Below are 14,959 nucleotides of genomic sequence, written 5' to 3' on the forward strand. Positions count from 1 at the left end.
AGGTTTTAGCACATATGGCAGTATGCAGGTTGCACACTTCCAATGAGGAATGCGTCAGCCAAGAAAATGCCATTGAAATGAATAAAATCTGATAACATTCTCTAGGCATTATCCTTGGTGAGTTTAACTTGAAACCAGTTTAACATTGAAACACAAATGCTGTTTTATGAGCTTTCCAACTGCTGCATCTTTCCTCATCAAGCGTGCAGCACCTGACGACCTCCCCTGCCATCCGTTCTGACTCCGCTCTGGGGTGGGCAACTTTTCTGGAACATTTCCTTAAGTTCTTCTCTCCTGTCAGCCTGGCCCAGAGGTAGAAAAACATCTGCTCTGAAAGTTCACCTCATCATTCATCTCCCCAGCAAAGCAGGTTAAAATGATGGATTTAATATGCGTTTATGGCATATGTCTGCTGTTCCCAGGAAACTCTTCCATTAATATTCAGATATGCAGAGCTCTTTGCTTTCAAAAGAACAGGCTGTGTCTTAAAAGACTGGTAATTGCTTAAGACTTATTCGTTCTTTCTCTCATTAAATCATAAATAGTGCATGGACTTTGAGTAGTTTCACAGAATAATTATTAGTTTCACAGTTTCACAGAATAGTGTTTAACTCTTCATGTTTTGTCTTGATTACAGTTCAGTTTTAAAGAGATAAGGGTTTTTTGTCATGGCAAAATATGATTGGTTTTATCAAAAACCCGGCGCAATGCGATCATTTTCACCTCCAGTGCCCACTTTGTTTAAATAGCAAATGCACTCACACCCATCTGTTCGCCCATAGGCGTCCTGGTCTGAAAAAGAGGTGTGTTCAGGCGCATTGTTGGCGTGTTGCTATTTTGAGACATTTGAAAACGACTGCGCCATTGACCAACAAAAAACTGGTCTAAAGTCAATGGCGTTAAGTCATTTTTTGTAATTTAAAGCTGCATTTCGTAACTTTTTTTTTGGTTAAAAATGATCCAAAATAAATTTTTGAGCAAGTACATAACCAGCCAGTGTTCAAAACTATATCCTTACCTTAGCTTGATTCACAACGGTAAGCTTGTAATAATGTTTTATAATACGAGCGGTACTGGTGGGTTTCCGCAGGAAATTTGAGCATGCAGCCGTTCGTCTTTGCATCATGACATCACGTTTGTAAACAGAAAGGAAGGAGTCCCAGCTAGTAGCTATATCATGTGATATCATTTTGATGGCGGATTGTAATGCAGAAAGATCCAAATGACAGTCATCAGTGACAACTGGAGATTCACCTGTAGTCAAAAGCAAAAGACGTCGGACTGCGGAGTGGCTACAGAATTTGAAATCTACAGGTAACGCTAATACACACATAGTCACACAATGCTGATGTTGTTAACGTTAACAATTTGAGAACAAAGTATAACAGTAATAATAATTTGAAAGGTTTGGCATTATCCAAGCTAAGTGATCGTTAGATTTAATCACCATTGGCAGCACGATTTATTGTAGGCCTAATGCTTTTTTCCTCAGTTGGTCAGAACAAAAGTGGCAGACATGTTACTTACTTGTTCAGATGACATTTTCCGGTTGAAAATTCTTATTTTGGTCATACTTCCAAGACGTAGAATCTGTGTTTCCGAAGTACAGTATCCACACCGATGTGGTGACTGACACCAAACATTAGATTTATCCGCACAGAAACGTGCCGATGCACAACACATGTAGCGATAATAATTCCGCATATAACTGCAATTGCAGGTTTCAAACAGAGATGGCGACAAAGAGGCAAAACTTCCGGACTGCAGCTTTAAAGGGTCGCGTTAGTAATATGAGCCTAATAGGCTGGTACACAACGTGTATACACACACAGGGACGTGCAGAAGCACACAAACATTGACTAATTATTTGACCAATCACATGTATTTAAACTGACTCGTCAGGTTGAGGGTGTCTATATTCTGCCATGTAAATGACACTCTGGTTGGATTATTGCACGTTACGCCCAAAACACACCCACGACTCATTAAGAGACTAGGTACAGCCCTTTTCGCCAACCATTTTTTCCGTTGTTAAACTAGCAAAAGTGGATTCAGACACGCCCTAAGTGCACCTGCGTCATGCGCTTGGATCATTAAAACAGGACCCAATATGTTCAAATAAGATTAACAAAGCACTCATTAGAAAATCACTCGTGGACCGCATATTTGAGCACTGTGATGTCACATTTGTTCTATACATATGGGCACAATTCTTGTGCACCTGTCTACATTAACTAAAGTAATTATTTCTACGTCTGACAGGGCACGACACGGAAGGTCAGCGCTACTGACTCTTCTAAATTACCCCGGCTCCACTTACAAAGTACTCCTGAAGAACCCCGCAAGAAGTTACACATCAGCTGGTTAATCAACAGTGCAGAGACAACCATCAATTCTGAGCGCTCATATGACTAGAATCCTAATGTTGACTGCTCAGAAGCCGAAGTGCTGTATCTTTATGCGCATCACAGGTGTGAATTGAGTAATCTGAGGAAATATTTCATTAATGGAAACACCTGGAGTTGAAAAAACAATGGTGTTACTTGCCTTAATTTTAGTGAATAATGACTTTAAAAATGGTGCCTTGATAAAGTCTGTAAATGGATGCGTTGCTTTTAATCAGATGTTTTGTGCTACATACATTATACCTTAAACTGTACAGCTTGTTGAGGAGAGGCGTGCTATTACTTTTTCTAAGCAATAACTTACAATTTTCACTTAGGGGACAATAAAACTGGCTTTTTTTTTTTTTTTTTTAATTATGACCAATACATTTGAAATATGATGTGAATTACATCAAAAGTCTACTGCTTTGAACCAAACCAAGAAAGAGGAGAATTCATTTGAATGTGGCTTTTAATTGGAAACAAATGATGGACATAATTCAATGAATATACCATTATCCTACTGACCACAATAATCATATAGAAATAGATTCAACATACTTTATTGCAGAAGAAACCTTAATATTACTAGTCAACTTTTCCTTGTCAGCATGAAATTTAGTGAAACATTCAAAAAATATGCCATTAATTCATTGTCCTTTTCCTTGTTTTTTCCCCCACCATGTAGCGAACTCTATTTTGTGTATGCAGACATAATTAATGTCCTTGAGGGAGTCATTCCACAATGTTGCCATATATTGATTGTGTCCCTCAATTCTTAAATTAGCATAATAGCCTTGTTAACGACAGTTTATTTATTCAGGGTAGTATGTCCTCCAAGCTGTTTTTCCCTTATATTTTGTTTTATAGCTCCTTATGTTCAGTCTGCAATTCATTGCCGTACACTAATACAAATGGCCAATGGCTCATTTTCATACAGTACGTGTCTGCTCGCCCTACAAGGAATGTTAATTATTTGTTTCCTTTTAAATTCATATTTATACAGCTGTGTTTAAAATGGAACTTGAAAGTACTGCACATTTTAGATGTCTCCTGAATCTAACACACCTGACTCAACTGTTTGAAAACTGGTTATTTTTGCAATTCAATATGGTGTTGCTAGTGGCCCAGAAATTACAAACTTCAGCTTTACAGGTTGTTTTTTTTTTGAGTAGGTGGCCCAGTTTCTGACCCAGCACAGCTGACTATGCAGTCTGGTGGATGGACTGGAAAAACTCTTACTTATTAGTAGTAATAAATTTTGCTGGAGCAATTGACTGTAACCAGCTTAAAGTCTGTTTGTGGTGGGAACATTTGCTTTGCTTAGAAAGTTGCCCATCCTCTGTAAAGACTACAGTGTTAGATGGCCAGAAGGGAAACTGACCTGAAGTTAACACTTAAACAAGCCTGATTTTATACATTTTGTCTAACTGCAGTTTATAATAATGCAAGTAGCCTATACGTTGAATTCTTAGCATTGCCGTGAAAAGAACTATAGTGGGCATTAGTATAAACTATAACCGTCTACTATTGGTTTTCCTTTCAGGTCATCTACTGCCATTGCACACAGAGCAATAGTTTGAAGAGAATCTCACTGAGGAAGTTTGTTAAGGTTGATGTGTAATACCAGAATAATGACATGTTAATAACACAGACATTTGAATGTAACCAATTGGAGATCAGCAATAACCATGACTATTTGGGCAATTAACATTAGTGGTAGTCTCTCTAGTCATTTTCAAAATCTACCAATAGCCTTATTAAAATATTTAAATATTCTCTGTTTTATTATTATTTTGTGCATCTCAATTTGTATTACTGTATTATTGTCAACATATTGGCTTCCATCTTCCATCTCTTTTTTTTTTTTTTTCTTTTTTTTTTTCTTCATATAAATATATACAATCTGGCAATTTTTTATATGAATTTGTACATCTCATTTGTGTGTTTTTGTACATTTTTCTCACACCTCTCTGAGGGTTTAGGCAACACACTCTCATAGCAATTCATAACTATTTTATATTTTGGCTAATTGGTGGCAAATTTGTATGAATTTGTATGATCAGATTTTGTTAGTTTTTGTACAATCTCCTCATGTCTCACGGTTAGGTTTAGGGGTTGGGTTTAGATGCTTACGTATTTTTTTTTTTTCCTGTACAAACCACATTGTACAGTTTCATACAAAATCACCACCTCATAAAATTGTTTTCTTTGGGTTGGTTTAGGAGTGAACCTCCAAGGTGACATTTTACTTACAAGTAATACATCAAGTCACAAATTCATATAACGTCGTCAGCTTGTACAACACTTATAAATTCTCATGAGATCGGGTTGAAATATATATATATATAATATATATACACAGTGTGTGTATATGTATGTGTATATAAATGCAACAGATTTTATTTGATCTTAAAAGATTTGGCAACACCACAGTGGCCACTTTGGGTCATCTAACAGAGACTTTCATTAGATGCCTGCTGGGGTTGTGGACAGGGATATTGGAAATAGAGATGCTTGTGAACACTGTGATTTTATCTTTTCATGGTTGACAGAAAAAAAAAAAAAAAAAAAAAAAAAAACCTGTTTAAATAGTTTTGACCCGAATAAAGCTTGAATGAGACTTTACGGCAACTTTTATGACGCTTATTTTGTCCATTTGAGAGCTTAGACCAGCTTAAACCACTGTGGACCAGCACAGCCATATTATTTACCAAATAAAAATGCTGGTCAACCAGAATAATCTGCTTACAAGCAATAGCAGCAATAGCCTGCAGGTCATTTCAACAGATATACAGTATTTAAACAAGATCCTCAGATTCAGATTCGATTAATAATTCATAATATGCAACGGAATAACACAAAGACATTTCAACGACCTCAACAGTAAAGTTGAAGCAATAGAGCCCGTAACAGGCGCGAGGGCTGTTCCTCTCACAGCAGCGGGATTGTCATGTGCAGCTTCACTCTCACTCGCGTCGAGTTCACGGAGAGCGATAGAAACCATCACCCGCTCATCCTTCTCTGAAACGACCAAACAGCCGTCCTGAGCCACAGTGGAGTCTTTCTGAGAACTAACGTCCGCTGGTTGTGTCTAAAACAGCCGACGGTGAATGACTGTAGAGGCAGTTTAGTCTCGGAGCGCTCAACAGGGTGCTGAGAAAGAAGAACCGGACCGGGCGGAACCAGCCGAGACACCGACACTGACACACACATCCATCACACCGAAGAAACCAAATGAAGGAGAAGAATTTAATCGAAACTGCCAAAATGCAGGGAAACATGATGGTAAGCGGAACATATTTATTACCAGACGTGTGCGTTTCAGAGCCTACTGAAAGTGACTTTCTGTGAATAACAGATTTGTTGTTTGGCGTTGTTTGTTTTTTTTCCCTCACGCGCAAACGCAAGAACAGTGTTTACTTTACAAAAAAGTACCGTGGGACCTATTCCCATGATATACTATGATTGATGATAGGCTAATGACTAGCATATTAATACCATGTGGTATTCCAAGGTGCTTCAAAGAATACCATCGTATTACTATGATTACAATCAATCAATCAATCAATCAATCAATAAAAACATGACACTGCCATTGTTAAAACAGGATAGCCTATTACTATAGTACTGAGTCAAATAAACTTGAAATTGACGTGATACATGTTCAAATAATAATAAAACTAATAACATATTACCTGAAGAAAAAGAAAAAAGAAAAAAAAAGGATGTGGTAGCTACATATTAAAATAAAATCCAAATGTTATTATGGTAGGCTATCATGTCAAAACATGCTATTGGTAACTTAGTAGTACCATAGTGCAGTGACAAAATTGGCATGTAGCCATTATATATATATAATATAAACCAGTTAAACATGACACCATGTACTTTATGTCAAGAAAAACATGATATTGCCTTACTACGCAATAGTTAGTGCTGTTTCTAATATATATTTCTTATATAGGTGTCCTGTGTATCAAACCCATTACAGTGGTATTGCTGGTGCTCCTATTGAGCTGCAGGAACTTATATTTATAATATATATCAGTTTTGTATGTTTCTATGTTATTCTTTATAATAATAGCGATTGATTCTGCAGCCAGGTAAGAAATGATTGAAAACTTTAGGATATACATTTAAACACATTTCAAGTCAAGTGAAGCAGTACACGTGGGATCTTATTTATGTTAGGGCTTTAGCCTGCATTAAACGCAGAGGTGACCTTTAGTGTCCGGGGTTCAGATGAGAAAGAATTCATTAAAATTTGATCTCACCTAAAGCACAGTGGGATATTGGGATATTACAGCTCCAGGCTCGATGTGTCAGTGACCTGCAAAGACTGAGGTCCAGACACAAACCTCGGTCCGTCAGGCTTCATTCAGTTGAAACTTAGACTGATCTGATACCAAAGACTGAAAATAACTTAACACAGCAATGAATCAGACCAGAGAAATAGAAGTATTTGCCCTCTTTAAAATGAAGGAAAAAAAAAAAAAAAAAGATTTACAGAATGTACTCTGAAAGTGCCTGAACTTGAGTCTTTCATTATATTACAACAAACAAACAGGACTTTAAAACGAATATAAAAGATAGCCTGCTATGGGCTAAAATAAATACTTTTTGGTGTAATGTTTGTAAGCTTACTGAGAAATGCTGTTTTTATTATTGTAAAACACAAAATGGTAAAGAGTGTCCTCCACTGAGACGTACACTAATACACTTTTACCACTAGATGCACAATTCTACCCTTCATGTAGGAACAAGATCCTTGTCCAGCAAACCATGAGAAATGTCAGTTTGAGCCATGTACCTATCTGACAACCTGTCTGCTTTTGTTATCCTCATGAGTTCGAGGTGGTTGAATTTCTCAAGCTTACACTGTGTGTTCTTAGACAAAGACCCTCAGCTTGATTTAAAGAGATGTCCTGATCAGTGGTGATGGATAAAGATACAAACCTTCCTTACTGACCTCAACTGTTTTTCACAGATTGATTGTTTGATCACAACTTTGAGTAGTAGATTTTAATGCATTTGCTGTTGAAATGGGAAGTTAATTACATATACTAAGAATTTTTTGAATAAATGTGCGAGGAATAAATATATATAAAGTTGCTCTCTTTAAAAATAGCATTTGTAGTTTAGATTCTATTCCTAGACTGAAGGACTGTCTACTCTAGAGTATATATAAAGTTAACGGATGAGTTCTTTTTTGTTTTGTGGATTCATTTTGTCTGATATTTTTGAGCACTCATGTTGAAATCATGTCTGATGTTTTTGAGTTAGTGTTGTCATGATGTAAGTTTTTCTGCACATGAGCAAAGTAATATGTAAATTGCATACTGCATGTGCCATCAAAGCAACTGCCATTGAGATGAATGTGAATGCTAATGGATTGGTATAGTACCTTCTTGGTGTAAAGCACAGAAAAAAAATATGATTTCAAACATGAATTCATAGGGTTTGGGAGTCCAATATTCCCTTAAGAGTCAAGAGTGCTTTTGTGATCATATTTCCACTGGTCGTTTGTCTTTGGAGTCCGATTTTCCTCATATAGAACAAACTTGGTGGTAATGCAGCACTTTGCTTTGATTACTGTAATTGAAGCATTGCAGTGGCCTCTTATGGGAACTTTGGTTACTTAGTGGCAAATGAGGAGAAAATGGAGGCATATTGGCATAATTATATAGAAGAGAAACACTTGTTTTACAACTATATGCCTGCTCCAGGATTGATTGAACATTAACCAGCGTGACTGGAGCTGGATATGTGACATGTCTGCGTCAGTCAAAGTCACACATAAATATAATGAGAAGAACATACAGCATTGTCTGTCTACAAGCCCAGATAAAGCGGCATGTTCACGCTGGTAAATGCAGGCTTGCAAGCGGCTGGGCTCCACGGAGCGGTTTATTTGATTGGGGTTGGCCCGCTGGACGAGTGCAGCGCACAACCAGGGAAAGAGGTCCGTGATTTATAGTGACCTTTAAGTGGGCCGTCGTTTCTCAAATCTGGATCTGGCATCCGCAGCGTTTCATTATGCCTGCTGGAATCCATCATCTGTAATGTTTTTCTCAATGCAATGCTGCATGCAATTTAAAGAGGTACATGTGCACGTAAATATCAAGTTATTTTCCACGGCCATCAGACTTTCATGCATGAACACACAGTCATTTACTGTCAGAGAGATTTTTGTCCTTTCTAACATTCTTAGACAGTAATAAAAGTCATATTTTGAGCCCTTACTCAGTTTCGTACTAGTAGCATCACGAAGCTTTTTCATCATTCTCATTCCAATCAAAATACACATTATTGCAGCAGGCTACATGAGCCAACTCAAAAATATATGTTTATGAAGTAAAATTCATTATTTAGTTTTAGTTTAGTAATGAATTAAACAGTAACTTAATACACTCTAAAAAAAAATGCCGGGTTAAAAACAACCCAAGTTGGGTTGAAAATGGACAAACTCAGCAATTGGGTTGTTTTAACCCAGCGAATAGGTTAAATGTTTGTCCAACCTGCTGGGTAGTTTTATACCCAGCTATTGATTAAAAAATTACTGTACTGTTTGCCTAAAATGAACCCAAAATATGTTGGAAATGAACATTTATTAATATGTTTAATAAATGAACATTTATTAATAAGTTTAATGAATAATAATTATATAAACTGCTTATTATTAAATGTTCACCTATCGATTATTATTGTTGCCTCTAGTAATTATGTCTGATTTTTAATTTCCAAACAATTTTGGGTTCATTTTTATCCAGCCATATAGCAATTTTTAAACAATGTGGCGCCAGGCGCAATGCAATTGTTTTTTGCTAGTTTCAGCCCAACGCCGTTATCATTTTCACATCCTGCGCCACGTTGTTTAAATAGCAAATGCATTTGCGCCCATGGGCGTGCTGGTCTGAAAATGAGGTGTGTTCAGGTGCATTGTTGGCGTGTTGCTATTTTGAGGCAACTGAAATAGACTGCGCCATTGACCAACTGAAACCTGGTCTAAAGTCAATGGCGCAATATTTTTTTTTTGTTATCTAAAGAGGTGGGTGCACAACACACGTACACTCTGCTTATTACACACACAGGGACACGCAGCACACAAACATGCCAAATATTAAAAATAAAAGGATTACAGTGTAAAAGATTATTATTGTGTGCATAAAGATAAAAATGCTTTGGTGGAATCCGGCTTGTCCCTTAGATGGTCTGCTCGTGCACGAGGTTAAAGCGTGCGAGTAGACCATCTAAGGGACAAGCCGGATTCCACCAAAGCATTTTTATTGTTGCCTCTAGTAATTATGTCTGATTTTTAATTTTGGGTTCATTTTTATCTAGCCATATAGCAATTTCTAAACAATGTGGCGCCAGGCGCGATGCAATTGTTTTTTGCTAGTTTCATCACTACACCATCTGTTTCCTCGCTAGAGAAGCGTTCAGTTTTTCCGCTTGCAAATTCCGCCATGTAAATAGTGAATGTGCAATGCCGTGAGCGCAACTGGCTTTTTAAAGGAAATGGGAGATGAGACTCTGATTGGTTTATTGCACGTTACGCCCAAAACACACCCATTACACGTTAAGAGAATAGAGCCACCTTTTTAGACCATGCGCTGGTCGCGCCAACCATTTTTCCCGTCATTAAACTGGCAAAAGTGGATTCGGACACACCCTAAGTGCACTTGCGTCGTGCGCTTTAGACCATGTGCTTAGATTGTTAAAATAGGGCCCAAAGGCATCAAAGTTTGGGTTTCGCAAAGCCGGCCAGAAACACAGAATGTGAGTGGAACTCAGTCAGTATGTCACTCCAGGTTTTCCATTTACCACTCTGCACTCAATAGTGAGAAATCCTGCTCTAAGCATTCCTGAAGCAAGTGAAAACACTAATATTTTTTTCAAAAATCTGCTCCTTGCTCCAGGCAAAATCACACAGCTCCATTGCCTGCTCCACTTTCACTCTTCACCATTCACATGCTATGGTCTGTAACATTGCAAACACTGACAGATTATAAAAAATGGTGCACATTAATTTAAATAAGAAATTTTCCACCAGAATTACTTCCTCCGCCTCGGAATCAACTTTTAATTTCAACTGACATCATCATGACAGTGTGGCCGTGGAAAATATAGCCAAACATGTTTGAAGCACCGGTCTGTTGAGACCATCACTTCAAACAAGATTAGCAAACAGAGTTGGTGAGGTACATATTTGGACGTTTATCTCCCTAAAACCTGTTCCCATCCACAAATGTAACTAATTTCACAGAAATGATTCTTGTACCAGAGACAAGAAAGCATTTGCTATAAAAGCAAATGCAAATTTCAACAGTCTCATAACCAAATTTCATATGCTGAAAGTTATGTTGAGAGATATTATGCTGCCTGCTATTGCACACCATGAAGGTACATGTATCTTTGCATACTTTGCCAGCTTTACTTAATTTGAATATGAAGGGAAACTGAGATTAAAGCATTAAGTTTTTGGGGCAGTCTAGCTGGAGAAAGCATATACAGGAATAGTTGGCTGAAAGTTAAAAGGAAGTGGTCCTTTTAACATTAATTGCTCAGATGTAGCTCTTTCATAGCTCAGGAGATCTAATTGAGTTTCCAGCAGCGTTTCATTTGAATATCAACTTTGTCTCAGATGTTTCTCTTAAAAATAGGAATTAGAATAATCAATTATTATAGAGCTGAATACAATTAATTTGGATAGCATAACTTGATGAAAAATGCTGTTCATGCTGAGATCTCTTACGTTTGATTGATTGATCTGAAAAGCATTGCTGTCTAGGAGTAACAACTGAGATATCATTTGTGATTTTATATTTCCTGCAAATGCGTATTGTTTCAATGATTCTAAAACTCTAAAGCTAATCTTTAAAGTTGTATCATCACCTGTCATAAAGAAAATATATTTTTCATCAACACACATTGTTCTAAAAAACATGACTTTTTAAAGTGTTTTCCTTGTTTTTCATGTATAAAGCTGACTGAGGAAGATGTTTTTTCTCTGTGTGGTGTCTTTGCTCTCCTGCTTGAGCTATTCGGATTGGATGGATGTTGTGCCATGTATAGAATCCTGCTCTTATAAAGGAATTTCTTTCCCCATGCCGCCCATTTCTGTCTGTTCCAATGCGCTCTGGTCCAAAGCCATCCATCACCACTCACCAAGACAACTGTGGGCCAGTCTGCAAGCAAAATAATGAGTTTACAATAGATGAATATTTCATCATGCCTTTTGCCTCACCCTGTGCCTTTATGTTCACACACAGATTAGATGAGCTGATACTAGTAATACATTATAATTGATTCAAATGGCTTGAGGCTTTGCTAAAATGAATTCTTCATGCCATTTGGTATTTAGTGGTAATGCATACTAGTTTATCTAAACATCTGTAATGGATGCCACTGAAAATGATAATGCAATTTTAGGTTGTAGTCCTTTTTCACAACATCTGGTGTGAGGTAAGAAAATACACAATAGTTTATTAAAAGTTAGTTAAAAGTTAATCAAACAACTCAAAACAAGATTATCCAGAATAAGCTGAAGAAGGATCAAGTTATTTTAAGTTATGGCATATAAAAGATCAGCATTAATGAATGAATCAGTGAATCATGTTTGAAGACATTATTAAATCACTATACATACATGTGACTGCACATACAGTATATTATGTATGCTGTATATTAATGCATTGCTATAGTGATTTTCCATTTCTAATGTGTGATGTTAAAGACACAGAAATTTCCTCAGTATTCTGTCTATTTTATTCTAGTCTAGTAGCATTCAAAAATAACCATTATACGAGTCTGCTATTTTATGTAATTTTCATTTTTTTTCTATTATTTACTTTTATTAGGTTTGCTTACCCGGTCAAAAAGGAAGCCTATATAGTAAAGCTAATTTGGCAGGAAGCTATTAGGGTGTGTGACGACATAATAAGTACACAGGGAAATAGAAATCTTGTCAAGGAAATGCTCACTAGTGTGTGTTAGGTTTGGCGGCATACAATCTGTGCAATGGCTGAAATTTGTCAAGTGATAGACATTTAGCTATATTTATTTATTACACACGAGAACAATAAAGAAACGTGAGGTGATGCAGAAATACAAACCAGGATGATGAAGAATTTGTTATGGCTTGTACTTATGAAAAAGAAGTACACTTCATACTAATGTAATTTCTATCATGACAATTCTCTTAAGATTTTTAGCATGGTAATGGATATGACAATGTTAATGTATTTAGTCTTGGTGGAATAGATCTGCTAAACTGCTGCTGCTGTTGATCATTGCTGTGTTGTAGATTATTGCTGCTGCTGCAGCAGAGCAAGTACAGGAACTTGCCACTGCCAATACATATGCTAATATGCTGCTGTGAGTATGTAAGTCATACTGCTGCTGCACAAATAGCATATGAAGAGTTTGGTTCCAAAATGCGTTAAACGCCTTTTTTTTTTTTTTTTTTTTTTTTTTTTTTTTTAAATGAGTTCTTGCCAAAATTAGTATTGTATCTGGTCGGTATTGAAAAGTAAATTTTTAATTTGCGGTGAGGAAGAAACGTAAGCCATCGAAATCTAATCATTTACATTAGGAGATTAAGCATCTAAACATCTGATAGAAAAAAAAACAAACAAAAAGAAAAAACATAACATGATTGCTATTTGAATGTTTGCAGTATAGCGATGCCCCTGGGTAGTTGCAGTCAATTCCAATGTACTCGGCAAATGTGTTGTTTTTATTTTAACCATGCGGTGGCGCCAGATACTCTTTAATCGGTAATGACAAATGGAGACATAATTAATTTATAGCATTAACAAGATGACCCGTTGAATTCATTTGGGAGCGATGACTGAATGTATTTTTAGTCCAGTGTCTATATAAGATTAGTATTTACCAAGTTCAGAGGCTGTCATATATGTGGATCAACTTACTTTGTTGTGTATTTTCAACAATTTCAATATGAAAAATAACTTTTATATTGATTCAATGGATTAATTGCATTTTGGGAAAAAACATGTCATGGATTTATTGCATTTTGGGGAAAAAAATAATCATTTTTTATAATAAATCTTTGAAAATCAAAATCTGGATTTGAATTTTTAATATTATTGTAACCTAAAGATGCTATGTGAAAGTTTGAAACAGAAAATAGTGGTTTTCATCTTGCCACTTTCTTGGTAAAGAAAACACATTTTTACTCAAATTAATCAAAATGAATTTATAGCGTTTTGGAACCAAACTCTTAATATATAACTACCCATAACATATCTATACAAGTGGAGCTGGGGAAGGTGGAGGGTTTCAGAGAAATTCTGCAAACTGCTATAGTGCATGGTAACCAGTCATTTAAGTGTTGTGAGCAACGAGCTCATTGGCTGCAGATGCGACATGAACCAATCAGCTTGTGCTAAGTAGTAGGGCTGGGACAATACTATTGATGCATCGCGATTCGTGGATCGTTTCTGATGCTTTTCAGATGCATCGCAAATCGATTCTGAGCTTAGTTCTTAACAGCAGATGAATCATACAAGGTGCCATTATTTATCACTCAAAAAAAAGCATATCTTAAACCAGACGTTAATTTGCGCTGCTCTTGGTAGATTGTGTTGGTCATTATGGAAATGACCCGGCTGCGTCTGTGTTCATTAATTTACACATCATCAGTAGATCATGCACATAACTTTCCACTCCCATCAGTGCTTTTTTAGAATTGTGCTCTCACGCTAATTTGCCCTGTTTAGTAAATCTGGCCCAATAAGGGTTAGTTCACCCAAAAATGAAAACTGTCATTAATTATTCACCCTCATAGCGTTCCACACCCGTAAGACCTTCGTTCATCTGCGGAACAAAAATTAAGATAATTTTGATAAATTCCGATGGCTCAGTGAGGCCTCCATTGACAGCAAGATAATTTAGTACCTTTCTGGGCATTGAAAATGTAAAGTACTACTGTTATGAAGCGATGAGAATACTTTTTTGTGCGCCAAAAAAACCCCAAAATAATGACTTTATTCAACAATATCTAATGATGGGCAATTTCAAAACACTGCTCATGAAGCTTCGAAGCTTTACGAATCTTTTGTTTCGAATCACTGAAACACTGAAACAGTGACACAGTGACACTTTTAGTGGTCACTTGCACGTGTTGATCTGAAATAACCTTGACAACTATTCAGACAAGCATTGACAAATTATATGTGGTTTTGCCAAACAAGGAAGTGTGTGGAGGAGTGGATAGTGTTCTCGACTGGGTTCAAATCCTGGTCAGAACAATGTTTTGCTATAAAACTCATGCAAATAAACACCTTATACAAACCCATTGCAAATGTTTTATTGAAAGTAAAATCTATGAATCATATAAGATTGTATATCAAGCGTATGTATAAAATACCACCTTTTATCAATTGTCAGGGCTTGTTTTGTCTGTTCCATGGATGGCTCAGCTAAACAGGCCAATAAGAGACTATTAACTACTATTATTCTTTTTAATTATAGGCCTACTAATGTCTAATAAAAACATGTACAAATGTATGAAAATGATCAGAGATCAGGTAAAATCTATAGACTTG

At 36.5% G+C, this 14,959-nt stretch overlaps 1 protein-coding gene across 2 annotated transcripts in view; it reads left to right on the forward strand.

Annotated features, from left to right (window-relative positions):
- dpp6a (dipeptidyl-peptidase 6a) overlaps nt 1–14,959 on the forward strand; it is a 435,379-nt gene that overhangs the window by 33,045 nt on the left and 387,375 nt on the right. Inside the window, exon 1 of one of the 2 annotated variants that reach the window (XM_051882659.1) lies at nt 5,246–5,672. The exons of the other annotated variant lie outside the window; for it this stretch is intronic. Within the exon in view, the coding sequence (XP_051738619.1) occupies nt 5,622–5,672 (51 nt within the window). The 5' untranslated portion in view covers nt 5,246–5,621. Of the gene's footprint in view, nt 1–5,245; nt 5,673–14,959 lie in introns of those variants that run through there. 2 annotated transcript variants of the gene reach the window in all.

The sequence above is a fragment of the Ctenopharyngodon idella genome, chromosome 23, assembly GCF_019924925.1.
Source record: "Ctenopharyngodon idella isolate HZGC_01 chromosome 23, HZGC01, whole genome shotgun sequence".
Taxonomy (NCBI): domain Eukaryota; kingdom Metazoa; phylum Chordata; class Actinopteri; order Cypriniformes; family Xenocyprididae; genus Ctenopharyngodon; species Ctenopharyngodon idella.